The sequence below is a fragment of the Cucurbita moschata genome, unplaced genomic scaffold, assembly GCF_002738365.1.
Source record: "Cucurbita moschata cultivar Rifu unplaced genomic scaffold, Cmos_1.0 Cmo_Scf00008, whole genome shotgun sequence".
NCBI lineage: Eukaryota > Viridiplantae > Streptophyta > Magnoliopsida > Cucurbitales > Cucurbitaceae > Cucurbita > Cucurbita moschata.
In genome coordinates, this window is record NW_019268524.1 from 485,356 (window position 1) to 512,733 (window position 27,378).

At 38.9% G+C, this 27,378-nt stretch overlaps 7 protein-coding genes across 18 annotated transcripts; 1 reads left to right on the forward strand and 6 right to left on the reverse strand.

The window, feature by feature from the left end:
- Positions 1–29: 29 nt before the first annotated feature.
- On the reverse strand, positions 30–1,216 carry LOC111445789 (B-box zinc finger protein 21-like). 3 transcript variants are annotated; one of them, XM_023084267.1, is made up of 3 exons: positions 1,000–1,216; positions 545–926; positions 30–391 (listed from the first exon to the last, which is right to left on the reverse strand). In XM_023084267.1, the coding sequence occupies exons 1-3, from the start codon at positions 1,183–1,185 to the stop codon at positions 162–164; spliced, it is 798 nt and encodes a 265-aa protein (XP_022940035.1). In that variant the 5' UTR covers positions 1,186–1,216; the 3' UTR covers positions 30–161. The 3 variants fall into 3 exon arrangements, with proteins under 3 accessions (XP_022940035.1, XP_022940034.1, XP_022940033.1); XM_023084266.1 differs by having other exon boundaries at positions 30–440; positions 540–926; XM_023084265.1 differs by having other exon boundaries at positions 30–446; positions 540–926.
- LOC111445791 (glucose-induced degradation protein 8 homolog) lies at positions 440–26,783 on the reverse strand. 3 transcript variants are annotated; one of them, XM_023084270.1, is made up of 9 exons: positions 26,576–26,783; positions 25,849–25,990; positions 25,296–25,443; positions 25,094–25,169; positions 24,830–24,941; positions 24,593–24,684; positions 24,298–24,357; positions 9,798–9,805; positions 440–450 (listed from the first exon to the last, which is right to left on the reverse strand). In XM_023084270.1, exons 1-7 carry the CDS (start codon positions 26,606–26,608, stop codon positions 24,313–24,315), a joined length of 648 nt encoding a protein of 215 aa, XP_022940038.1. In that variant the 5' UTR covers positions 26,609–26,783; the 3' UTR covers positions 440–450; positions 9,798–9,805; positions 24,298–24,312. The 3 variants fall into 3 exon arrangements, with proteins under 3 accessions (XP_022940038.1, XP_022940037.1, XP_022940039.1); XM_023084269.1 differs by lacking the exons at positions 440–450; positions 9,798–9,805 and having other exon boundaries at positions 23,976–24,357; XM_023084271.1 differs by lacking the exons at positions 440–450; positions 9,798–9,805 and having other exon boundaries at positions 23,976–24,357; positions 25,845–25,990; positions 26,576–26,743.
- LOC111445785 lies at positions 3,373–10,991 on the reverse strand. Of its 6 annotated transcripts, none has more exons than XR_002710915.1 (9): positions 10,565–10,991; positions 8,182–9,921; positions 7,911–8,078; positions 7,764–7,818; positions 6,245–6,393; positions 5,703–5,789; positions 5,404–5,532; positions 4,734–4,917; positions 3,373–3,985 (listed from the first exon to the last, which is right to left on the reverse strand). XR_002710915.1 is itself a non-coding variant. In XM_023084258.1 (8 exons), exons 1-8 carry the CDS (start codon positions 10,631–10,633, stop codon positions 4,816–4,818), a joined length of 2,499 nt encoding a protein of 832 aa, XP_022940026.1. In that variant the 5' UTR covers positions 10,634–10,991; the 3' UTR covers positions 4,032–4,815. The 6 variants fall into 6 exon arrangements, 1 of the variants encoding a protein (XP_022940026.1); XR_002710914.1 differs by having other exon boundaries at positions 4,502–4,917; XR_002710912.1 differs by lacking the exon at positions 3,373–3,985 and adding an exon at positions 4,032–4,593.
- Positions 11,594–13,134, reverse strand: LOC111445790 (floral homeotic protein DEFICIENS-like). Its single transcript, XM_023084268.1, has 7 exons — positions 12,816–13,134; positions 12,685–12,751; positions 12,552–12,613; positions 12,389–12,488; positions 12,272–12,313; positions 12,156–12,200; positions 11,594–12,074 (listed from the first exon to the last, which is right to left on the reverse strand). The coding sequence occupies exons 1-7, from the start codon at positions 13,001–13,003 to the stop codon at positions 11,883–11,885; spliced, it is 696 nt and encodes a 231-aa protein (XP_022940036.1). The 5' UTR covers positions 13,004–13,134; the 3' UTR covers positions 11,594–11,882.
- On the reverse strand, positions 13,610–14,852 carry LOC111446214 (S-type anion channel SLAH1-like). The gene is made up of 2 exons (XM_023084933.1): positions 14,454–14,852; positions 13,610–14,332 (listed from the first exon to the last, which is right to left on the reverse strand). Exons 1-2 carry the CDS (start codon positions 14,850–14,852, stop codon positions 13,619–13,621), a joined length of 1,113 nt encoding a protein of 370 aa, XP_022940701.1. The 3' UTR covers positions 13,610–13,618.
- LOC111445787 (protein SHI RELATED SEQUENCE 1-like) lies at positions 15,932–17,355 on the forward strand. Of its 3 annotated transcripts, none has more exons than XM_023084260.1 (3): positions 15,932–16,094; positions 16,178–16,775; positions 16,864–17,355. In XM_023084260.1, exons 2-3 carry the CDS (start codon positions 16,250–16,252, stop codon positions 17,232–17,234), a joined length of 897 nt encoding a protein of 298 aa, XP_022940028.1. In that variant the 5' UTR covers positions 15,932–16,094; positions 16,178–16,249; the 3' UTR covers positions 17,235–17,355. The 3 variants fall into 3 exon arrangements, with proteins under 3 accessions (XP_022940028.1, XP_022940027.1, XP_022940029.1); XM_023084259.1 differs by having other exon boundaries at positions 16,189–16,775; XM_023084261.1 differs by having other exon boundaries at positions 16,272–16,775.
- LOC111445792 (dehydration-responsive element-binding protein 2D-like) lies at positions 21,632–22,249 on the reverse strand. Its single transcript, XM_023084273.1, has one exon. The coding sequence runs from the start codon at positions 22,181–22,183 to the stop codon at positions 21,677–21,679; it is 507 nt and encodes a 168-aa protein (XP_022940041.1). The 5' UTR covers positions 22,184–22,249; the 3' UTR covers positions 21,632–21,676.
- Positions 26,784–27,378: the final 595 nt, after the last annotated feature.

Here is a 27,378-nt window from a genome sequence, read left to right on the forward strand (position 1 = left end):
TTAAAGAATAGAATTATTTAAAAAAGACATGACAAAATTAATGGATATATTCTTTTAGAATTTAGCCAAAAAAAGGAAACCATGCACTTCTGATTTTGGAGTTGGCCGCAACATTCAAAATGTATGTACGTATACACAAAATCACGACCTCAAAACGCAAATCAAGAGGATCTGAATCTTCTCGGCCGGAGATCAACCTCCGGCACCGAAATCCCACCGTCACCGCCACCACCACCACCTCCTCCTCTGGTTTTCTCCTTCAAGGTTCTACCTTTCTTCCTTTCCTCCATCTCAATCTCTGAACAAAACAGAGGTACGGCAGCCTCCTCCTCTGGGCTCCTAATTCCCCAATCCTCCGACGAGAAAGAATCCCCGCTCGTTTCTAATTCAACTAAATCATCAACAAATTGAAAAACCCAATCACCATCAACCTCATCGCTCTGCAGCTGGGTTAATTAATTCAAATTAAGTCAAATTTTCAGATCCACCGCCCCAATTAAAAGAACAGAAAAAACTTCCATAAATGCAGAGTTGCAGACCTTACAGAAACCAAAAGGAGGAGCATCGGTAGAGGAAGAATCAAGAAAGTCATCAAAATGCCACCCAGAAATCGCGTCAATAAAATACTCCACACCATTCATCGCCTCACACCCATCGGTGGACGCACCCACCGTCTGGGCGTTAGAAGTCGAACTCTCCGCAATTGAAGGCGAATTCGAAACAGGGGCAGAAGAAGCATTAGCCATCTTCTCGGACATAGAGGAAGACGACGGCACATTCCCGGCAGACTCACAAGAGAGCTTCACGCCGGTGAGAAGGAACCGATCGTGCTTCTGGGTAAGCTCATTCACCGAATGGATTGGAAAGTCGCAGTCTTTGCAAAGAATCGCCCGGTCCTGCTGACAGAATAGGAACGCTCGTCTCTCCTGCAAATTGGAAATCATGAATCGAGAGGTTCTAGAAGCTATGAAAATGGAAGAAGAGAAACAGAGGAGGGACCTGGCAGATGTCGCAGAGTGGGAAATTGTTGTTGTTGGGGTGGAGGAGGGGGAAGCGGAGGTGCTTGGAGGCGAGGACGTTGGCGTGGTGGACGCGGTGGTCGCAGGTGGAGCAGAGGGCGGCGTCGTCGGCGGTGCAGAAAAGCAGCGCCTCGTCTTTGTTGCAGACGTCGCACTGAATCTTCATCTCCGAAACTTTCTGAAACTAAGGGGGAACCGGGCGAAGGGTGTACGGTTATAAATGCACTTAATAAAAATAGTTTTTTTTTTAAAATAAAAATAGTTTTTTTTTTTTAAATAAAAATAATTATTGGATAAAAGTCATTTAATTATAGTTTAAAATATAAATATAAAAATTTAAAAATTGAGAGAATTTTAGTAAAATAAAATAATGAAAAAATTATGAAAGAAGACAAAATATTAAAATTAGAGAATTTATTTAAATAAAAATGAGTTGAAGTTGGAAAAAAGTGGATGAAATACCATACCTTAACTGGAAAGCCCATATGAAAAAAAGATGGGATTTTTAAGCTCCCCATACCTACCGAATCTATTTATTTAAAATCCTCAAAACCGCTTTTGCCGGGAAGTGCTTTCCACGCGCCCTGCCGCCCGGGACCACCACGGCCATCCTGGTGGCCTTTAAACCTTTCGCATTTTCTTTTGAACAAGTTTAAGTATGTTCATGTGAGGATGGTCTTGAGTTCATATGACCGTTATCAAGTGATATCATAAATACACCGCTGTATTTACCCGCCTCCCAGTTTTAAAATGGTTTTGTTAGGGAGAAGTTTTCATGTTCGTTCTTCAATCTCACTGCTAGTAGATATTGTTCGAAACTTCTCTTCAAGATTTTAAAACAGTTGTTATGAAGAGGTTTCCACACCTTTATTGTTCGTTCCTCAAGCCCACTACTAGTAGATATTGTCCTCTTTAAACTTTTACTTTCGAGCTTCCTCCTCAAAATTCTATAACACGTCCGCTAGCAGATATTGTTCTCTCTATGCTTCCACTTTCGAGCTTCCCCTCCTCTCTCCCACTAATGTAGGGTTTCGTATCGTGGAGAATAAAGCATGTAGGGATGCGGGGTTGCTATTGGGTGCAATAAATTGAATAGTTATGATACCCTGGAAAATAAAATGAAAAGAATGAATAAATGTCACACAATGAATGACCATTAATGCTCCATCTACATCCTTTGTGCCAAACCCTTATCAACATCTTCCCACCACGCTACCATATCAACAAACCTATAATTCAACTCATTTCATCATTAGTTAACCAAACATATAGTTATAAATAATGATCTTTTAGGTTTCAAAAATGCTACTCATTTGATTGCTATGAGTCCTTGTGAACTAAGTTTATGTGATCTTTTATAGGATAGACAAGAGGGTAAGATCCTAAATCTGAAGGAAATGCAGAGCAAATGTATGAGATTGTTGTAAAAGTAGAACAGCAACAATAATCAAAAGGGTGGAAATGCGTAGCTAGATAGAGGTTTGATGAAATTGGTGGGGGGAGAGAGAAGGAAGGGGCACTGGAAACTGAAAGGGAAGTGTAAACTGAAAGTAAAGACAGAAGGCAAGGAGGGGTATGGTAACCCATAATGCAAGCAAGGCTGCTGCTATCTCTCCCCCATTGCCATCTTCAACTTTCATATCCATTCACCATTCTCACTTTTATTACACTTGCAAGGACCATTACAATCGTGTCAATTTGTTTTGACTTTTGAGTGTCAGTGGTAGAGATGGTCCGGATGAAGTTTGGGGTTGGATAGATTTGAGTTGCAAGAGGTAAAACTCGTATTAACCGATATACAATTTTTAAATAGAGTCTAACAAAATTAGTGAATCTCACGTCGGTTGGAGAGGGGAACAAAACATTTTTTTTATAAAGGTGTAGAAATCTCTTACTGGAAGACGCATTTTAAAACTTGAAGTTAATAGTGATACATATCAGTCCAAACCAGACACCGAATAGTGTGTTAGTAAGGACATACAAATGATATCAGAACTAGACACCGAACAGTGCATTAGTGAGGACACTGGGCCTAGATTGTGACATCACATATCGATCGGAGATTTGCTTATAAGGGTGTGGAAAATTCTCTCTAAAACACGCGTTTTAAAACCCTAGTAATTTATAGAGGTATTTAGGATGAAGTTTGAGTTTGGACAGATGTGATTTTAGATACATGACTCAAATTTGAGATTGTCGAGCTTAAAATTTGATCGATATAGATTTTAATAGCCCCTGAATTCATCTTTATTGTATTACTAAGAATGGTTGAAGAAAGTTGGGAACTTGGAAGAACAATTACAGAAATTATAGACAGAATTATGAACGCAAGCCTTAGAGTTGGAGATAATAATTCATGGAGACAGCACTATTATTACATGGCCATTCATCTCTTTGTCCAGACAAGATCGTTTAGATCTGCCTACAAACTCCAGGAGGACCCACTCTAAGGATCGAGAACCGTCACCCTAACCACAATTATAATATATTCCAACAACTTATATCTATCTTCTATTCATTCAATAATTTCTTACATATAGAGATATAAATTAATTGATAAAATGTCAGTAGTAAGAGTGACAAATCAAAATAAGTGGCTACCAACTTGGAAGAGCAGAAAATCGAGACAGCGCAGGTACCAAGAAGATTCATCCCCTTTCTCGACAACAACAAAGTATTGCAATAAATTCACGATTTCAGTTCAGAATCAGATGTGGATAAGGCTTTTATCAGTTTGGACAGGTCGGTGAGTCTCTCCAATCCAACACATCAGACATCAGACATCAGACATCAGCCACTGCCTCGTTTTGTAGCTGTCCTGAGTTGAAATCGTGATTAGATTGTCCGAACCTACAGTTTCTTTTGTATTGAATTTGTCAGATATCCTTCACTCTGACTACGCTTCTAGATTAAATTGGCTGTCAAATGTTGCTACCTCAACTCCCTCTACAAATACATCACCAAGGCTGTTCAATGGGTTAGAGGCACATTTTGAGAAGGCAAGGTCTTTTATTACAAGATATTCGCAATAGATTGCATTGAAGATTATCAACAGAGCTCACACAACTTGTCAGCAAAGGTTATGATCAATTTCTTGTAATTGTAAGTTCCATATATACACGATATTGTTAAATAATGTAAGAGTTAATGCTAGCACAGCAGAAAAGACCTCCTTCGAGGGTATCCCTTTCGACCCAAGTCAAATTGTTACACTTTCTAGATAGGTATGGAATTGGCCAAGCTGGTTACTAGGGATGGGCAGAGCAAGGAGCCCAGATTCGATTTCAGGGATCATTACCTTCATTTTGACCTGAAGCTATATCCCAAAAAGATAGCAACTTCAGTTGGTGGGGCTCCAGAGTGCAAAGATGGGAAGCATCATATGGTGAAGAAACTTGTGGGATGCCTAAAACCCACTTGGATGTCTCAGCAAGTAACCAGAATGCGTGGCTGGGTTGGGTAGATAACGAGTACAAATTTACCTATATCTTCGCAATTTGGTTGGACAACTCCTCGCTGATGTTACTTCTCGAAATAATCTTTCCACAAACGTGTTGTTGCTATTGTTTCCCATCTTTAGCAATCCAATGAAACCTCATTGAGAAGTAAAACGTTGAATCACAAAGCAATATACGAAATAACTACTGGAATTACTGAAACTACTAGAATTTACATTTCTAATCGCATGCTAGATAACAACTTAACACAGCATACCTAAAGAACCAGAAGAAAGTGCAGAAACATGAGCACCTTCCGACTGTACAACAGTCCATGCCAGCTACGTTGCCATCTATCATTATGATTGATACTCCTGTTTGTGAGATGTCTTGCCTACGTTATCTACATACTGCTTCATACGAACTGGGTTTGACTCAAATATAAATGCCATTCCCCTAATCTGCAAATGCTCACACAGATGAAAACGGTAAAACATTCAAATTCTTGAGCATAGACGTACAATGCAACATGATCACGTCCAAAAATCCAGAGTTCCAACCATTCTAAGGCTACAGCCCCTGAAGAATAGTAATTAACAGATAAAATATGAAACTGCTGTATCTTCTAAACATAATTTTAAGCACAATGTCTAGGTTTCAATAAGTAATCCATGCGAAAGTGTACGTGTTTTTCTTATGTACGTAAGGTCATGTTAATAATGTCAATCATAAAATAAAAGATGCGGGAGCCAAAGAAAATCACGGAACAACAACAACAATACTTCTTGCCACCAGTAAATCTTACAAGGCACACTCCTGAACATTGTCAGTAATATTAAAGTGATCAATTCCAGAGGGGAAGCAAATGAAGAGATGGGGATCATCTTCCAGAAAAACTAACCAGAAACATTAAGCATTGTTCCGTTCTAGTAACAAGAGAAACATACCTCAATCAAGCAACCAGAATTAAGTCGCAGGCAGTGACCAGGGGCCACATCCTTGTTATTTATGGAGATTGAGCACTTGCCAAGATTCTTCAGGGAGAAAAGTCCATCCTGATCTATTTTTATAATTGCCTGAAAAGAGAATAATCAAGATTCATCCATCTCCATAAGGACACACTATATGAACAGAAGATAAATATAACAAGAGAATATTTGTACCCAGCTAAAAAGGTAGACAAAACTCTCACAACCACATTCTCGATATGGATACAATTTGGAAAAAAAGATTGAATCAACTCTACCTGCCGTCGAGATATTTTGTTACCGCTTCCCTCACTTCCCAAGTCAATGTCTACAATGAATTCTGCAGTTGCTCTACCCAATAGAACCTGCATATAAATGATGCTTAATAAGCCAAGCCAGATTATTTTCCTTTAGAACAAATCCACTCGGCAGTGCGTTCTTTGGTTGCTTCAGTGAATTTAACTAGTGGCTTAACAATCTACATCACCATCGAAGCTATCATAATGAACTCAACTACATCCTTATCAGTGAATATGTCCACCTAGGACTTTAAGATAATCATTTAGTAGGGAATTGAAAGGTTCAGGCAAGTAAGGGAAGCAGGAAAATGAAGCACAGGGAAGGGAAGTCAAAAGAGTACAAAATGCCAAAGGAAACCAATCTAATACTCAATACACTTATCAATGTCCTGGACGATGACAAACAAACATCTTAATTTGATGCAACTGAAGTCATCAGAAGACCTCATAAACTACCTCAAACAAGAGCTCAGTGATCATCGATAAATTGGCTTACTTCAAAATATAAATCAATAAAGTACCTCTGATTTCTTAATGTAATGCTTCGAATGTTGGCCACACAGAACTGCTAATGCCCCATGAGAGGCAATAGATCTTTGCATACAAGCATTAATCCCTTGCTCCAGTCTGATGATTCTCTTCCTGGTGTCTATATGTTGATATTTTAAGACTACAGATAAACAAGAACATAAGAATATTGCTGGCATATTATTTTGACCAAAAGAATATTGAAAATATGATGTAAGCATTTACATACAAAAAGGATAATAGAAAATATACAATGTTATTCAAGGGAGAAAGAACTGATAATTTATGAATAAAGAAAAGCTAAAGTTGGATCTCAACAACGTGTAAGATCTCCAACAGAATGGTATAGTAATGTGAAACGAATATGCAGGGACTTGTACACACTACGGCTGACAAGATAAACAGCAAGGTTGAATGCATTAAGAATAATTACCAGCTGTCAAAAGCCAGCTATAGTTTGAGATTCAAAAGCAATACTAAACATGGAACTTTTACTTCTTACATATACCAAGTTTGGAATATATAGGAAGCAGGATTGTACAGAGAATATCAATTTCCAGTAAAAGCTAAAAAGTGGACCCCTTTTCCAAGAAAATCAAGCCAAGACCGTGATTACGAAAAGGCCTAGTAATTGACACCCATCGGAAGGCATTAAACCTAACCATCTCCCAAACCTTGTCGCAAGATTGGTCCACGTCTCTAAAAGTCCTATGGTTCCTCTCAATCCAAACCACCCATAAAATAACAAAGAAACTAGCATGTGACAGCCCCTCTACCGAAAATTAGTTAGTTCACACATTATACTGAATCTCAGACAGCAAACTTGGTATAGCAAAGAATACATTGCCCGCTTCCATAAATTTTAATTCAAGCATGTGTATACTATACATTTCTAAATTCATTTCTTACCAAGCATTTAAGAGCCGATAACTGAAACAGCTCAATGATGCACTCCATTGATGGCAGAGCACCAACCAATTAAGAATCATGAAAGTACAAGAAATTATTTGACTTATTTTATTTTAATCCAGATGAGAAAAGAATTAGGACTAATGCAATTGAACTTTTCTCTAGACGTTTACTAAAAATGTTCAGAAATAGCATGTACACTTTGATTATAACATGCGAATGAAAAATTAAAATATCATGATTTCAATACGTAATTCACACTCGAACTGTGCAAAATCTAAAGATTTCAATTTGGAAAACTTTAAACCAGAAAAAGAACTAAGGATCACTTTGATTTCAACTTTCTAATATAAATGATTTAAAACAAAAGTGTTTCAAACCTATACTATGATATCAAACCTTCTAAAGTCCCATGAAAGCAAATTAAACATAACACACGCCAACACAGAGGTAAATAATAATCTATTGTTAGTTCATCCTCACACGATAAGGAAAATAGGATATGTAGTTAGCAAGACAGCAACATATTTAAAAACTGATTTAAACAGAAATTACGTTGATGAAAATTAACAATTTAAAAACTAATAAACATCTATACGTTACCTTCTTCACTTGGATACAGATCTTGATCTTCTGGATCCAAGTCCATATCAAGTATCTGAAAGAAATAAATTAAAGATATTATAACAGACTTATCGAGCCATAGATACCGAACCATCTTACACTCACTATTTATCATAAAAATCTTACCATAGCCTCAATATCTGAAAAATGAGGTAAATCATCTTCACTATCAATAAATAACTCTTCATGATCAGATGTCGAATACATTCCATCTTGTTCTACACCAAAAACACCTTGAACACCCACTTCTCGTGATAAACGATGATCTTTCACTGAAGTCGATGTATTTGGTTCCTGAAATGCCACAAGTAGCACTTAATGGATATCTTCTAACATTGTCAGAATCAAAGCCAGACTTCTCTAAATGAGTATTAAAATTCTGGCCAAGATGATTTACCAGGGAAATTTCATTGTTCTCTTCCATGAGAGTGACAGGTAGGATGGTATCGTCATTTACATTTATGGAGCTGGTTTTATTTGCAGATGGCACGTGTATGGAGTTGCTATGGGATAATTTTAAATTAACACCAGCTCCACTAATCAGATGTTTTTCACCTCTTTCAGCCAAACAATGCAATCCCATTGATATGGTTGAAACACGAGGTTGTCCATCATGATTCTTCCTCTCCCTTTGCACAAGGTTTTGAGTCATTTCACCAGAGTTTTCTTTACAAGAGAAATCACTAATAGATGAAAAAGTAGGACCCATGCAATCATTAAAATGGTATCCCATAGTAGCAATTGTTGACAATGGAGGTAGAAAAACATCGTCATTGCTAGGGATTTCTGGGTCTTCTGTGTTCAAAGTACAGAAAAGAGGTTCATCAATTTTTCCAGGACATTGACCGTTCAAAGATGTAGATGGTGATGGATGAGCTTCTGAACTACAATCCAAATGTCCATCGCTACAGTGGGATCCCTTTTCATACAACTCTCCAGAACATGCAGAGGGGGGATCTAACATTGTATCCGTTGGTAACACTGGTTCTGAATTAATTGCATTGCCTGTTTGATCGTGATTGACTTCATTTGGTGAACTCAACAAAAGCGACAACCCATCAACATCCATGAAAAACAGCTCATCCTCATTGCTCGTGTTCAAAAGAGAATTGGACGGTTCCACTAAATAACAACCTTCAGCAGTGGCATTTGGACTTTTCAAATGATCATGCTGCACTTCAATCTTCAACTTTGAGTTAGAGTGAGCCTCATAGCCCGCTAATCTTGCATTTTGAATGTTGTTGTTCCCATCATCATCAGGGAGTTCAAAAGAGTCTCCTGTAGGCACATCCTTATCTGCAAAGCCAACATCAATTGGCAAGGCTGACAAAGCATTTCTCCATATTGGCATGCCAGGAAGAGGAGATGAGTACTCGACATTATGAAAAGATGCACCAGAATCAGAAACAGGAGAATTGAAGACATCGTTGTCTTCTGGTTCAGAGCCCATCACTCTCTGATCAGTGCTCAGTTGCCCAAACGTAGAAGGTCCCGCCTCCAAATCATTTTCAAAGAGGTTATGGACTGGAAAGCTAGCTGATGGAGCCAATTCCTTAGCATGAGATTCATTGGCAAAAGGCAGATTATCTACCATAATGTGAGAAATTCCCTCATGTCCATTATCCAGGTTCTGAGGAAAATGCTCAACAGTATGTTGACATCCAGAATGAAAAGTGTGCTCAGTATCGTCATTATTCATCGCATTTTGGGAAAAATTACAGGGCAAGATGCCCAGCTCTGAGCTCTGAAGACCAAAATCATCTGATGTTGGAGGGATACAATTCCCTGACATAGGCTCTTCAGTGACATAGTCACTATCACCAACAAGATAACTCGGGCCCATAGGATTAAAGGGTTCATTGCAAATTCTTTTACGCAAAGCATAATAGCAATGGCGCACACTCCCAGATTTCCTCTTCCCACCAATACATTTATTTTCTTTTGAATTCCCAAACTTGTTGAACTTTGATGGAAGAATGGAAGAAGAACGCTCAACATCAATCATGGACATAGATGCATCTTCAGATACAATTGGATCATAAAGTAAAGAATGCCATCGTTCTTGCAATTCTCTTACTGTGAATCTTCGAGAAAACTGCACAGCACCTTTGGCAAGGGCCTCCAAGGAAGCACCCGCCTGGAAGATTAAAAAATTAAAATGTATCTCAAAAAGCATCAGCACACTAGTTCTCTTGACGCCAAATGGGCATAAAATTGCATTCCAAAATAACTGAAGCACATAATGGTCTACTAAACTGTGGCTCAAGAAGAAGAAGAGGGCTCTCCACTTATGTATCAATGTGCAAGAATCAAATCCTTAACTGTTTTCTCTTTTACATCCTTTACATCCTTTACATCCTTGCCTCGAGACAATGAAAAACATAAAATATATGATTCCTTTAGAGTGCTTTAAAATAATAGACCTATGTTCCATACTTAAATAACCATTGTCGAATTAAAACTTCAGACAGATAAGGTAATTAAATTCTTTCTAGTTATTAAAAATGAAAGTTCAAACACATCTTAATTTAACTTTCAACAGTAACATATCTTAACTTGGCGTGATAGTGACCATACTGTCAAGGAGAATGCCCCGCAGTTTTACACAGATTTGCCGCAACAAGAACAGTACGGTTTCACACACACACACACACACACGCACACAGAGTATACGAGAAGGAAAATAAACGTTCAACAGTAAGGAGCAAAACGGTACTCGATATACAACAGCCGTAAGAGATTTAACTCCGCAGTTGAGACAAGAAGGGAGAGAAGTTTACCTCGACGGCGTTCTTGAGCAGAATATCATCTTCAGGGCTCCAAGGCGCGATAGGGGCAAGTGCTCCCATCTCCGTGATGCAATAATTCCTTACCAGTCCCCGTTTAGAAGGAGTGTAATGTTGGCACTAACTGTAGCAGCGAAGTTGTGCAGGAGAAGGGTTGAGAGAAGGAAGACGAAGGATATGGCGTCGGGCGGGTTTAAGAGAAACCCTAGAGAAGGAAATTTGGGGAGAAAGGAAAGCGGCGTTTCTCCAAACGCGGCGAGGCAAATCGGTAGTGATAGCATGGAATTTCTGTGAACTCCCGATGCAAACACGACACGTGCGAAGTGCGAACTTCCTTCTTTTCTGTGACCGTCACCTGCTGCCTTCTTGAGGTTTTCTCAACTTTGTTTGCCCGTCGTCCGATCCTCTGCGCATATCTGGTCCCACCCCCTAGTTCCAGCATATCTCTAAGGATAGAAACTCTTTTTTTTTTTTTTTTACCAAAATTAACCTCAACATGGATTTTGATTTTTTACCCATTCTTCATAAGTACACTCGATTTTTTTTTTTAAATACTTTGTTCTAGGTTAATCTCTATGTTTTTAGAGAAGAGAAAAAAAAAAAAAAAAACACCAATTTTGTATGCATGGGCCTAATCTTATGTAAAATTGAAAAAAAAAACAATGACGGCTAATGTCAACTATTCTTACCCGACTAAGTAAAAATAGCATCAAATTTTGATTGAACCGAGATTATAAGGACTATGCCTCGAGACCATCTCGGAAAGGTATTAGTCCATTTCATTTAAGAATATACACATTATTCTTAAAATTATGTCATTAATATTAACAAATCGTATCCTGGGGTTACAATTGCATTCAAAATTTATGAAATCTAAAAAATTAGTTATATTAAGAATCACAGACTTCCATAATAGTATGACTTTATCTACCTTAAGTATGAGCTTATCATTTTACTTTTGGATTTGTATTCTTTATTTATAAATTCATTATCATTCGTAGGGATAAGAAGATAAGAAGTTGATGGCATTAACCCTGCCTCACTTATCACTTCATCATGAACTCAGTAGGAACAAAACTAAACCATTTAATCCCATTTTCTTCAGTGAACAACAAAAACGTGCCACTTAAACGCTGAATCGAGCCAAAAACGAAAGAGAAAAAGGGGGAAAAGAAGACTTAGATAGCTAACCCACATGGGTTGTTGTCATGAGTTTGTGCAGCCACTACTGAAACACAGTGATTGGTTCCACAAATTATGAGCCAAAAGCAAAGAAAATGAAAAGGCTAATGCCTTAACATATGGAATTGGACTACTCAAGCAGCGGATAAGTAGTGAGATCCGAAGGGTGGGCGTGGTGCATATTAGGATGGTTGGGGTGGAGCCGTAGTGCAAAAATGCGAGGGCCTCCGCCGCCTGAGTATCTCATCATTGAATCGTAGTCCCCTCCTACTCCTTCATCGTCTACCAACCCATAGTGTGGTTCTTCCCCTGTTGCAATGTCCTATACCAAATCACGTAAACAAATCTTCAACATAACATTAAATTAGATGAAGTTCTTAGAAGATAAGGATTACAAACTTACAAACTCCTGGAGAAGAGTCTTGTGAATTTCTCCAACACTCTTCAACTGCATACCAACAAGTAGAGAATAAAACAAGGCATTGTTTCTAAAAAGGACTCCAGTTCATTCCAATTTACCTTCTTCTTGTGCGTTTCAATCTGGTTTGATATCACCCGGTACTGTTCAACAGAGTTTCAAATCATTTCTTTTCTCATAACTATGCATTTTAAAGCATTCAATTTAGTCTATCCAACCTTGCGTTCCCTAATGATCCTCACAGCATTATCCATATCCTGCTCTAAACAACGCAGCTCTTCAAAGCTCAGATCATTCATATATTCCCCCATCCTCTGCCTATTAATTGATTCAGATCATCAAATAAAACCAAATCTGTTCCGAAAAAATGTAGATTAATACCTAATTTGTCTGCGGAGATTTCGATTCACATCTTTGAGCTTCTTCAGATTCTCTTGCATTCTCTACACAGAGCAAAATTAATAAGGCGTATACACGAATCATGAGATTGGAAAAAGAAGGGGAAATCAGAGACCTGGAAGTGAGAGATCCATAGATCGACGCCTAAAGTCTTCTGGTAGTGATCGAAAAGCTCCTTGGTCCTGGAAGGATCGAAATGAATTGAAGGAAAAGGAAGGAATTAGGGTTTGAGAGAGAGATACTTACGAGGTGGAAGGGCTGATATACTCATGGAGTTTTCCGGTACTCGAGAACATGATAATGGAGACTCTGGCATCGCAGAGCACGGTGAGCTCGTTGGCCTTTTTGAAGAGGCCGTTGCGTCGCTTCGAGTAGGTGACCTGCCTGTTGGTAGGATTCTCGATTCGCTTGATCTGGATCTTCCCTCGCGCCATGGATGTAACAATCGCTTAGGGTTTTGAAATCAGGAGAGGATTGATCGCAATAAGAGGAAGAAGAGGAAGAGGAAATGAATTGGGCATTGCCGGAAATGGAAAGAATGGGTCCAATTGGGTGAAAGTGATTCCAGGTTTTACGATAAACATCGTAATGTCTTTGTTTACTTCGTATGGGGAGTCGGGACCATTACTTTCCGTCTCTCTAAAAAACATTGCTTCAAGTTCAAACATGTTCTTAATAATTTCATCCAATCTACCTCTCTGTTCGTTGAAATCCGTGAACAAACACACACCCAAGGTAACCTAAGCTACCTCCGCTGTAACACGAGTAGTAGGCCAATGCCTTTAACGTTGTTGAACTCCGAAGTAATGTCATTTCAAATAAATAAAAACGTCTTTCACGTCCAATCAAAACCCTCCCTTCTTGAATTTCACGCCCAAAAAAAAAGAAAGTAATAATAGTACTATCATAAAACATTATATAAAATATTAAATAGTTGCACAATATTTGACTATAATAAATAAATGTTCTACTAAATGTACTCAATAATCTCAATTTGGTTTCTCTATACTCTGATTAGGATATTTGTTTGATGGGTTTTTGGCTCAGATTCAGTTGATGCTGTTGGAGGTTGGGGTTCTTTTAAGAGATGAATCCAAATGGTTGCTGGGGAGATTGTAAAGGGTGTCGTCGTCCAATGAGAGCACGTCGGAGTTAAGCAAGGTAATGAGGAAGAGGAGGAGGGCGACGAGAACCGAAAGGGCAAGAAGAAGAAGCATTAGAAGCTTGGCAGGGAGAGTTTGGATGTGGCGATGGTATTCAACGGAGGCAAGAGCAAGCGCAGATAGTGGAAAGGAGAAGGCCCACCACGCTATATTGAATCTCTTCATTGCTCTCCTGAATAGAAAAGGTCTACAAGCTAGTGCCATGAATATAAACAGTGACAGAAAAAATAGCATTTTTGACGTCATATCAAAACCCCCGTTTATTGATTCCCATGCCACGCTCGCCACGCTTGGCGCTGCTATGTGAAGAAAGAACACCGGCCGGAGCATGGACGGCAGCCGATTCGCGCCGGAGAATCGTTGATAAAGTGTCACGAACAACACCAAGTAATGAACGATGCCCAGTGAAAAAAAGCACAGGGCGCTCTCTTTCCATCCCAGTTTGGCCGCCGCCTGCGCGCCCACCAAATTTCCGATTACCGACAGCTGGCTTGTCGGATTCGCAACGATGCATAGGAACCGCCTTCCTTCGGTGAACCACTGCCCGTAGATTTTCACGTCCAGAATCACAACTGGGATTGCAAAAGCGCACCACAGAATCTGTGGAGAATATGAATAAAATTATTTAATTAACAAATTTTGGATTACCTTATAATTTAATTGTTTAAGAAATGTATTTTTATAATAATAATAATAATAATTAATGAACTGAAATACGAACCATGTAGACAAAGTTTGGTGTGTCCAGAAAGGGCATGGACTGGAGCAAAAGGAACCAGGAAATCCAGGGGGCAAATAGGTAATTAACCCCAACATGATGAAAAAATTCGCACTGAACCAACGGGAAGTGAAAGACGCATCTCAAGAGGTAAAGAAAAGAGAGAAGAAAAAGAATAAAGAAAGCGAGGGACCACAGAACAAGGAGAACCGTTCGATGAATCGGACCGTGGTTCTCTTCCGCCAGCATTGCCCATATCAGTGCTTGCCCGCTTATAGACATTCCGATCCGAAAATACCCCGCGTGGAATTTCCTTAGCATTGCCTCCAACGCCGGCGAAATAACCGGTGGTCTCCGCCCGCCGTCGTTCTTTTGTGCCTCCATTTCAGCCGGAGATTCCATGGATCCGATTCACACGAATGAATCTTTACCGGAGATTTTTATTTCTTTTTTCATCGCATATTTCGTGTTTTTCTGAGTTGTAGTATTTTAATTAAGCCGCCTTTTTTTAGATTACCGACAGGCCCTTAACCGCCAAAATTTTATAAATAAATTAGGATGGGCCTCTGGGCCATGACAAGAATCGGGCTCATTACTCATGGGAATAAGCCCACGAATTAATTGGGCCGGAAATTAATAATTGGGCCGGAAATTAATAATTGGGCCTTAAGAAGCAAATCCATCTCATTTATGTTATTGTATCCCCTTTTTCCCCCCTAAACACCATTATTTATTTATTTATCTTTTTAATTAATTAGATAATACAATTATTATGAAAAAAAAAAATGAAAAAAAACAGGACGCGCTTATTACCCGGGAATTTTGCAAAAACTTCCCGTTAGATTTGACCAACTAATCTCCATCGATACGCAATTGCTTGGTTTGAAAGTCACATGTCCAAGTTGCGCCGCTTAATCATTAATTAATCCCCAACAAAACATCTTTTATGTGCCTCCCAAAATGGAAATATAATAATAAATAAATAAACCTCTAAAACTATGCCTATTATTTTGTTTTATTTCAATAACATATAATTCAAGAAACAAATCCACCAAACATAGCTTTAAAATCAAATACAAACGCTTAATTTTTCTGGGTTTCTTCTTCCAAATAGAGTAGACCACATTTTTACAGTTACCTAGGTTTTGTGGATCTGGAATTACAGAATTCCACGTTGACGATCCTTGCTGACGTGGACAACAATTCACCCAAAGATTAAAAGAATAAAACAAGGCGCGTACTATTTATTTGGAGGAGTTGGTTAAAAAGACAATGTTAATTATGGGATGGAAAAGTATCTGCGGGTTTTCCGCAACAAGGACGGTCGGTTAAAGCTGATGTTGATACGTGGACAATCCTCCACCGTCCGTTCTCCATGCAGAAATTCTTGAATCATCAACAGTCGACAGGATTCATTGAACTGAATATTTCTACAGTAGTGAACTGCGTAGCGACACATTAAATCCCTCCCCCCCCTCTCTCTCTCCCTCTCTCTAAAAACCCAACACAAAGAGAGACAGAGAGAGTTTTGTTTTAGTTGTCTTAAATGATCAGAGCGATCGATCTCAGTACTTAACACGACGGCGTTTTGCAGGCCACCTTCCAAATTCCACTCCATTATTGCATACCCAACAAATTAAATCGGTACCCTCTTTATCTTTCTTCCTTATCTTTCACTTTTGCCCTAGTTTTTTTTTTTTTTTCTACAATTTAACCAAAAACCCTAGAAAATTTGCAGGCCCTTTTGTATATATATGGCCGGAATTTGAGACGGTAAGGAACATTGGGTTGGTGAAATTATGACGGGGTTGTTATATTTAGGTGGTAAACAAGAGGATGATCAAGAACAAAGAGGAAGAGAGCAGCAATTGTTTTTGTACAATAATAGAAACAACGAGGAGATCTACTCCAAGGGGTTGGAGATATGGCCACAATATGGGCAGCAGCATCAAGCGGTGGAGAATTACATTTCCTTTGGAGTGGGGCCGAGTAGGATGAACTTGATGATCAACGCCTCTGATCATGAGTTTACCATGATGAGACAAGGAGCTGCTACTGGCGGCGGTGGAGGTGGGATTAATTGCCAAGATTGTGGGAATCAAGCTAAGAAAGATTGTACCCATTTGAGATGTCGGACTTGTTGTAAGAGCCGAGGGTTTCACTGTCAAACCCATGTTAAGAGTACTTGGGTTCCGGCTGCCAAGCGTCGAGAACGACAACAACAACGACAACAACAACAATTTCGACCAGATCAATTCGATCAAACCACTCCCAAACGCCATCGAGAAACTCAACCTTCTATTCCCCCTGCCGCGGTCACCTCAGGTCATTACTCTCAATTTGATATCATAGGTTAACTTTTAATGTGCAGATGTAATGACAATGGGAAACCATTTTTTTGGTTGTGAATTAGGGTTAGAACTTGCACATTTTCCAGCTGAATTCAACTCCCCAGCTGTTTTCCGCTGTGTCAAAGTCAGTGCCATTGACAATGTAGAAGAGCAATTAGCATATCAAACAGCTGTGAACATTGGTGGCCATATGTTCAAAGGCATTCTCTACGACCACGGTCCTGAATCCAGCCAGAATTTAAGCACCGGTGGTGAGAGTTCATATAGTCACGGCGGGGATGACGACGGGCAAGGCTTGGATCTGGTGATCGGAGCGTCCAACAGCTTCGGGAGAGTTAACCCATCGGCGTCATTCGTGGAGTCTTCACTATATCCTATCCCGATCAACACGTTCACCCCCGGTATGCAAAATTTCCCTTCCTCAAGAACATAAACAATGTGTTCGAGATGATTGCGTTCAATTCATAATAACAAATCCTCGATTCTATAATGTGTTGGATTAAGACATTAAGACATTGGAATGTATACCCAACTAAGGTAATTCTATTTGAATATGATCGACTTTTTAATATATATCTTAATTAGTTGAATAATTAAGAAAATAGTTATATAAAGTAGAAAAAGGAGAATGTTTTGGATTTGAGTGCTGTTTGTGCGGCTGAAGCGGCGCTATAAAAAGGGAAAAGAAATAATAAATAGGGAGAGAGAAGAGTTCAAATTTTGTGGGTGTGGAACTCGAAGTTGCTTTACGCAGTTTTATCGGCCAGGGTTGCCGGGGGAGAACCAAACAGGGCCAGTTAGCTTACGTATTGGGTCACCCTCTCCAAAAAAAAAATAATAATAATTAAATTAAATTTATTTTTGGAGGGGTTATAATAATTAGGAAATTAAAATATTATTATTTGTATTTCGAAAAATTTGTACGTGAGGTGACACAGAAAGTGATGGGGATTGGTGTTTAAATGCTTGTTTCTGAACTCTGCTGCCTGCGACACTGTGTGTTGTGCACGTGCTAATTAATAAGCTGATATTAGAGCACGTGAAAAATAAAACAAAAGAAGAAGAAGAAGAAGAAGAATCAAATGTGAAGTGTTGGGGGGGTTTGTGGGTTGTGGAGTCAAAAGCGGCGGCAGTTGCGGTGTGTTTCCTGCTTGTGAATTGTGAATTAGCTGTAGTGTATTGAGGCACAGTTTGTTGTCATTCCGCCGCTTGTCCCCTAAGCTTAGGCTTTCTGTTTTGTCCAATAATTCACCCAACGCCCATCCAACAAATAACCCACCAATTATTGAACCTCACTGTTCCGTAGTTACTCTCGGGTGCTGCCATTGAACTTTGCTTTTCATGGTTTGTTGATTAATTAGATGTCGAGCTTCAGCTAACTGGGCCGCTCACACTGACATTCATGAAATGATGAGAAATAGGCCTCTTTGAGCTCATTGATGGTATGAGAAATGGGCCGCTATGATACTTTTTTTCTCAAACAACAAAGAAATGAATCTTTCTCCTTCCCAAGTTCTTTCGGGCCGAAGTTTGTTCATTTAGAACAAGAAAGGGACAGATTTTATCGTACAATTCCTAAACATGTAATAACTATACTAAAGAGAATGCGATGGATAATTAGTTTATAATATCCCACGTCTTCCAAACAAAAGCTACAAAATAATCCCAAGTGGGTTTATGAGCAAGCCAGTGAAAACTAAAAAACAGGCAACGAAATGAAGCTTCAAAGATCCGGCCAAAAAAAAAAAAAATTATGGAGTAGGGATGAAGCTTCTCTTTGCAACTCATTTTGTTTCCTAAGTTTTGCGCAATTAACAATAAACTATGTTTGTAACGACTCAGATCCACCGCTAGTAGATATTGTCTTCTTTGGGCTTTTTCTTTCAGGCTTCCCCTCTCCCAACCAATGTGGGACATCGCAATCCACCCCTTTCGGGGCCCAGCGTCCTCACTGGCACTTTTCATTCCTCCAATCGATATGAGACTGCTCCCAAATCCACCCTCTTTGGGGCCCAATATCCTTACTGGCACATTGCCTTGTGTTTACCCCTTCGGGGAACAACGAGAAAGCTGGCAAATCATCCGGTGTCTGGTTCTGATATTATTTGTAACGACTCAGATTCACCGCTAGCAAATATTGTCCTCTTTGGACTTTTTCTTTTCGGCTTCTCCTCAAGGCTTTAAAACGCGTCGTTAGAGGAAGGTTTTTACACCCTTATAAATGATGTTTTGTTCCATTCACTGACCAATGTAGGAAATCACAATGTTCCAATTGCGAGATCCCAACCATCGGTTAGAGAGGGAACAAAACATTCCTAGTAAGATAGTTGATTCCTGGTAAGATAGTTGATTGTGAGATTTCAAATGGGTGGAACGTGGAAAGCTCTGTTTTTAACTTTAAAATTTTAAAATTTGAAGACAATTGAAAAATGAGTAGTTGACATGACAGTCTTTTCCACTTTCATCTCCCTTTTCCCCTTCCAATTCTATATTTATACCTCCAATCTCTTCACAACAATACACCCAACAACAACCCTCTTTTCTTCCTTCTAAATCTCTTAATAATCATAACAACAATGGCCGATGGAAGCTCAGGCCCTTCTTCTTGGAGTACAACAACCTGGTGCTCAATTCCCGAGAAGCTTGAAGCTTCAACTGCATGGCGCCATGTTGGCCTTGCAATTTGGCTACGCCGGCTTCCACGTTGTCTCAAGGGCAGCCCTTAATATGGGCATTACCAAACTCGTGTTCCTCGTTTACAGGAACATCATTGCCTTTCTCCTCCTCCTTCCCTTCGCATATTTCATTGAAAAGTACATTCAAAAATCCCTTTCACTAATCACATTGTTTTATATCCTAAATTTGATTGCTTTCTTTTGCCCTTTTAATTAGGAAGGAGCGGCCTCCCTTTAATCTCAATTTTCTGCTCCAATTCTTCCTTCTTGCACTTGTTGGGTATGTCCAAAAAAAAAAAAACAAAAATCAAATCTTTAAGCGCCATTGATCTTTTTATATAATAGCTGCAAAAGCCCCTTTTTTTAATGAATAAAATAACAGTACATGGGCCGCCACTTTGGATGACATTGATTTTTGGGCCCAGTTCTGGTGGTCTCTGTCATTGAAAGTTTCGGCCCAGAGCCCAGGAGGATTGGACCACCTTAATTTATGGTAAATTAATTACAAGTAAATGCTATAATTACGTTCATTAGACTCTAATCAATGTGGTAACCAAACATCCTTATCCTGATTGCAAAACATCTTTATCCTTATACAATCAATTTGATATCCACATTCTACCTAAGAATCAAACGCTTTTTATAAGAGTGAAGAAACTTTTCTCTAGCCGACGCGTCTTAAAATCTAGAGATGACAATATTTGCTCAAAATCATGGCGATTGCACGCAAAAAGAGATACCTATTCATTTATTGCATAAGTTCTCCGACCACATAACAAAATAGGATGAAATCAAACTCTAAAGCCTAGAGAGAATAAATTTTTCCCTAGCCGACGCGTCTTAAAGTCTAGAGCGGGCAATATCTACTCAAAATCATAGCGATTGCAAGCGAGAAGAAGTACCTATTCATTTATTGAATAAGTTGCTGCCTTGAAAGACAAAGAAAAGAATGAGATCTTGATTCGAAAGTACTGCAACGATTGAGTCTGGTTATAGATAGGTCAAAATCAAACAAACTATACCTTGCCGAATACCTAGGGGCACGAGACAACTCTCTCTAAGGAACTCGGCAAAATAGCCCCGTAACTTCGAGATAAGAATTTGTCGTTTGATTTAATCTTCTTCTTCCTGGATGCTCCATAGGAATCCATCGCTATTCCTTTTCTTCCACCAAGAAAGGTTCATTCAGAATCACAGGAGTTCCTTTCATTCATTTTGATTTGAGGAGAGTTCCTTTCATTCATTTTGATTTGAGGATGAGGCATTAGCATACTGACTCGCCTTCGCACCTTTCCCTCTCTCCAACCACATGACATAACAGGATGAAATCAAACTCAGCAGGAATTGTTGATGGGAGACATTCCGGCATGCCATTCTAGTTGTTAGATGAACACGACTCTCCACAAACGACTCTCCACAAATGATATGATAGTGTCCACTTTGAGCATAAGCTTTCATGGCTTTGCTTTAGACTTCCCCAAAAGACGTGGGACTTTCTTAGGATATCTTGGGTATCGCACACATGTAAGGACTCAAAATATAACACAACACATCTCTTGAAACAAACCACGATACCAAAAAATGTAACGCAACTCGAACCACCATTAAAAGCAGCAGCATCAGCAGAGCTCAACAATATCCAACTCGGGTGGGATTTAGCTGTCTCTCACAATATCTATCCTCTTTGTCCTACAAATCCAACATCAACACAAGCCACGTATCATATAACAAAACAGCCAACAAATAATCAACCTATAATGTATGAACTCACCAAACCAATTGACATTTGGTAGCCTACGCGTGAATTAATAACAATTTCAACTCAGCATTGAATAGAACAATACCCTAAATTTACGGACACATTAAAAGCCTTTCAATTTTATTTCATATGCATGCACCTTAATAACAACCAAAAATAACCCTTCGGATAAAAACAGCTAAATCAAAACCTAGGAACAAGGTTTTTTTTTTTTTTTTTTTTTTTTTAATCATCTCTAGAGTAATATGTATACATACATACATACATACATACATGCCCACAATAACCTAATAATCACTAACCCAATGTTTTAATTATATGTATACACACGCACTCAAACACTGCATGTGTTTATATATAATTATTTATAAAAAGCAAGGTGTATATATATATATATTTTTACACACACATATGATTATCTACGTATAACATTGAATCGCATCACATGCACCACTGCATAGCGTCCCGGCCTCCCACCCCATCGAAATAAAACCCTTCATCATCACCAATCATAGGAAAATCCAAAGACATCACCGCCTCTCTCCATATCGACTCATCAAAATTCACATCCTCACTTCCCCACAGCCCTCCGATTGGGTCCATCTCCGCCACCGGTGGAGAGGGCGACGGCATTGCAGCGGTGGGCGCAGACTGTTGAGGCTCTGACGCAGTTTGAGGGAGGTTGAGCTTAGCATCAGACCCGTAGAGCTTACGAGCGGCAGCATCGTAAGCCACGGCAGCTTCATGGGCGGTGTCGAACGTGCCGAGCCAGAGACGAGCGCCGCGATTGGGCTCGCGAATTTCAGCGACCCATTTGCCCCAAGTCCGCTGGCGGACGCCTTTGAATGTGCATGAGGCGTTGTCGGGTCCGCCTTTGCCTCTCATGCAGCCCTTGCGGGAGCTGGCTTGAGCGACGTTGGTGGTGGGTTTTCTGGGCTTTGTTTCCATTGTTGTTATTGTTGAAGGTGAGACATATGAAAGACATAGAATAACGCAAATAATGGTCTAAGAGGTTTGGGCGAGAAGTGAATATATATATAGAAAAGGGGAGGGAGAGACGTGGGCAGATATGCGGGAAGTCCACTACCTGGGGATGACGAATCGGTGGGATCGTGGCACCAATTGGACGCTGTGGTGGTCTCTCAATCATACACTTGGCTTCTTCCTTTGCTTAATTTCATACACTAAGCCCCAACAATATCCAACTTCTTCTTTTTCTCTTCTTCTTTCTCTACCACCCTTCAAACCCTCAATTAGGGTTACCTTGAATCTTATGATTCTTTGGGTTTCTGTGTATTTTTTGTTTATAGTGTGTTTTAATTCTTTGTATTTTGCATAAAATTAATGAGTTTCATGTCTTGTTCGTGAAATGGACTCTTTTTTTTAGTTCAATCTCAAATTAGTAAAGAAGTACAGTTCAGTTATCGTTGACTTGTCTCACTCTAGTGATTTTAGTGATTTTTTTCAGTCAGACTATAATTATTTGTTTGTTGGTATTTATATAATATAATATAACTTGAAGAAGGACTAAAATGCAAAACTTCATCTTTACCTCATGTATTAATTGTTTTGAATTAGAATTTGAAGGCTTTGTTCAAAGGACTAAAATTCAATTGACTAATTGGTTTTTTCTCCGGTGGGGGAGGGGTTTTGGATAATAAGGCAGAGAATAAGATCTAGTCAAAGGTTGAATAGATAAGACGACGTGGCGTCCATACGAAGAGAATGTGGGGCCCATGATGATAGGGATTTTGGCAACCGGATTTTATCTCTTAATCCGATTTTGTCGCGACTTTCAGGGATCCTCACACGTGTGAAAGCCGTTAAGCTGCTCTCTACATATCCTCCACCTAAATTATTTCGTGGTATTTTTTTTTCGATTTTTTTATTTTTAGAAAAGCAGAATACAATTCCCAAAGACGTTTGGTGGATCCAATTTTATTTTTATTTGGATGACCAATTGTGTGCGTATATATATAAAAATTTAATTGTATGTAATGTTTGTTTGGTGTCAAATAAAAATAATTTTTCTTAACAAAAATTAATTTTAAAACGTTCCATTATTCAAACAACAATTTTTTTTAATGCTTGAATTAACACTGGGCCAAGTCATTCAACTCGACCTCTCCTCTCATTTTGTTATCTTGGTTCTCAATTGGCATGGTTCATATGTCTTGATGTGTAATCGGTCATCACAGCTAACTCGGTCATGCCATCGACTCAGTTTATAACATCAGAACATCCCGAATATTCATCCATCAAGATTCTACTGTGGCATGACCTTCTCATTATCTATGTCATGTCATTTATGGATATCGTAAGATAGGTCCATCATGATTCCATCATTAAAAAAAAGAGAAAAAAAATAAAAAAAAATGTACCTACTACGGGCATAACCGAACCACATCTCCTATTAACTTGCTTCAAAAAAATGCCATTTTCCAGCCGGTTGCATGACAGAAGGGGCGGCATGGCACAAACGGCGACCATGTCTCCCACATATAAACTAATGTGCTAAGATGGGATCAAACACGAGCTTTTAGCAGTAGAAAATTAGTTGAAGTCCCGGCCAGTGTGTACTTAAAACTCAGAGCAGTGGATCATTCATAATCTTAGAAGAATGAAATTCTTAAAATTCTAGCTTTCTACAATAAAAGGTCCAGCACTTTCTTACTTACAAATTTGACAGTCCAATAAATGAGAACTCGATCGACTCCTTTGATGATGCAGAAGGCTTTTCTTAAACTGATAAACGAAGCTGCCATTTGATGGCATCGCAAAACACAACAAAGCAGAGTTCTTCCCATGTTCCTCCTTGTCAAAACCCGACTGTGACTATGAGACACAACAATGCGAGCCAATATCTCATCACAATTGTAAGCTTTGAAAAATGAAAGAAGATAAAGAGTAAAAAAGAGCACGCAGCAAAACTAGAGACAGCATGTACAAGTACAATCACAATACATTAGAGACAGCATGCACTTTTGCTCAGGGGACCCAGATGACTGTTTATGGCCTACATGGCACCTAAAGCACATGAAGAGAGGATCAAACTTCCATACCGTTAACTCCTTGAATTAGCTTTTCAGAAAATCCCTCAAGGAAAATGGTGATGGCCCATCCTGCAAATCCAGAGATATCAACAACTATGTAAACGTTTAGTTACCAACATGTCTCTTAACATGGATGTGTATTGAGTAATCATCTTTTATAAAACATCTAGTAATTGAAACAAGCAGCAAGTAATACTCATGACTTCGGATGACCATCATAACCTAAAAGGAACCAATTCAAAATTTCAGAAATAATTCAAAGCTTCAACAAGCCAGCACATATAATTTAGAATGAGCAGATTACCTTGCCCAGCTCTTGGCTTAAGGACTGTCTAACTACAGTCGCCTGCTTTATCAGCCTTTCCATTGCTGTATAGCTCGGCAAGTTAGCATGTGCTGGTATCAACCAAGACAACAGGAATAAGGAGTTGATCACACAAAATATAGAGTTCAGATTTAAAATCTGTACGCATGGAAGAAACTCTCTTATAGTATTATGGGAAATGTAAAATAAAGTCGTGAAAAGAAAAATGGAACAAACCAAGAATTTCTCGATTTAGATTTTCTGCTACTCTTTGCCGGTAATCCATGCTAAGCAGATGAAACATTGGAGACTTCTCTGGTTCTTCATAAGCAAGGAGGGCCATGGAATCCTACAATGACATAAGAATCAGTATTTGGAGCTATTCAACATAAATGTGTAAGCTGGTTCAGCCTGATGAACAAAGGAATGAAAGAAAAAAAAAAAAAAAAGACAATAAAATGACAGAAAATATGGTGGACATTCTAGGTCAGGGTTACGCACTTCAAGTTTTTCCACATATTTATGCAACTTGCCAAAAGGGGCAAGCTTGACCTGAGCAAATTCCAGGGCCTCTGTGCTGCCATGTAAACGAACAAAAATGAGTATCAAAAGTTATCAGCTCTTATAAGACCAACCCCGCTGACCATCAGGGACTGAGTATTAAGGTTAACGTATAAAATAACAATGATGGTGGGAGGCTCACCATTTTCTAGAACAAACAAGTTCAACAAAATGAAGGCTCAAAAGATCAAAATGCAGGCCCTCATTCTTCTCGAGTAAACCATGTGCTACCTCTTCTGTTAACTCAATGGCCTTAAGTGCATTCCCTTCTACTGCAAAATCATAAATTCCTGAAAACACAAAAAGTTGCCTTCAGATTCAAAAAAATTAGATCAAATTTTGAGGAAATATAAAAGCAGATTTAGTGTACACAAACACATTTAAATCAACATTAAGCTCAAAGATTATTACTTTTAAATGCATATCATTCAGATTGTTTGAGAGAATTCAGTATCCAGGCTGAATTGTCTTGCAGTGAATTTGTTCCTAAACTCAGGGGTCACTTAAGACATTGGAAGAAATAGATTGTTATTCCTTACTACAGATTTCTAAAATAAGCCATCACGGCTCACACCAGAAGAGTCTACCTATAAACAGGTAAACGACTAAACCCATATCATTCAAATTGTTAATGGGAGGGGATCAGGCAATCGGATGTACACTTATATTGCGCAAGAGAGGGAAATTTCACCAACGTTTTCTTTTCTCCATGCCAACAACACAATCAGTCTGCTGTTTAAGCCCAGTAGAGGCAGTGAACGACTCTGCAGTTTCTTTATAACAATTATGAACAAGATACGACAAAACAATGTTCTGAACATCACCGTCGTTGATAGCCTGTCATGAAATGTCAAAAGAATGAAACTCTTAGAATCTACAACAGGTAAACGATTTAACAAGAATCAAACTGGGGAAAACCAATGCAGTAACCAATATTAATATCACTTTCCTATCCACCTAAAATGAATTTTCAGAGGGTGATCGCACAAGGAAAAGGGGAATTAGAAGTTAAATATTATTCTTCACCCAAAAAAAACCCGACATGGAAACTGCTCACATAGAAGCAACCAACCTTGTGCCGTCTGAGCTCAATAGCACACTTCCCACCATATAATCAAGTTATCAACACATTACTAAAGCGTTCGGCACTAGTATAACCTCATCATTCCCCCAGACCAGCATCCAATTGACTATAATAGAAGCTTTCCCAAGTAAGCAGAAATGAAAGTAAAAATGTATTTTCGATATCAAGAGAAAAAAAAACATGAGGAACAGCTAGGGTCCAACTAAAACTTCACAGATTGACCAAGAGAAAGAGAGAAAGTAATCGAGCAATGGCGACTAAACAGAACAAAAATAAGAAAGTAAGCAGTGAAGTTAGATAAGTATCGTCATCGGAGATTGAGAGGAAATGGAACTGACGATGTGGTCGTAGTGACGAGGATCGACGTCCATGATTATCCGTCGGCCGGAGAGAAATGAAGCAGTTGAATGATTGAAAGGCTAAGTTAACAGAGCGGCGGCGCAGGAGAGGACAAAGATTTGTGAGTCGCCTTTGCGATGTGGAGAAAAATGTTTCATGGAGCTCGATCTCCCGAATCGCCCTCTTCGTCTTGGACTTGCGCGGTACGAAAATGAAAATGATCCGACTCTGTATCGGAAATTTTTTCAACCCGAAATTCCGTTTTTTTACCGCATGTTTTGTCCACGCGCTTCGGAATAAACTACCGGATAAGACTGGAAGTTACGGCGTCAGCCAATTACTTCTGTTTTTTATTTTACCTTTGACCAATTTACTTTCACGAGAATTTAATCTCTATAATTTTTTTTCCATAAAACTTTATAAATTTGATTAAACTGTAGCATTCTTCACAATTCTTTAAGAAAATAATTGAATATTAAAAAACTAAATGTCAAAACACATTGTATTGGACAAAATCTATCAGTTGGATCCTTTTTTGCTTGGTATTTATTACCAAATGTGTTCCTTTTCATTCCTTTCTGTAATGGAGAGAGTTGCATTTAGTGTTAAAACGGTAGAAATTGATCAACTTTTGCAAGTTATATGACAGGTTTAAAAGTAAATGTTCAATTCTTTTGGGAAATAAATGAAAACCTCGACCTCATTTCCATCGTTCTACTCATAATTATCCTACTTTATTCATTGTTTAAACTACATCATGTATATTGGGGTCACATCTCCGACAATTTATTGAACATATCCA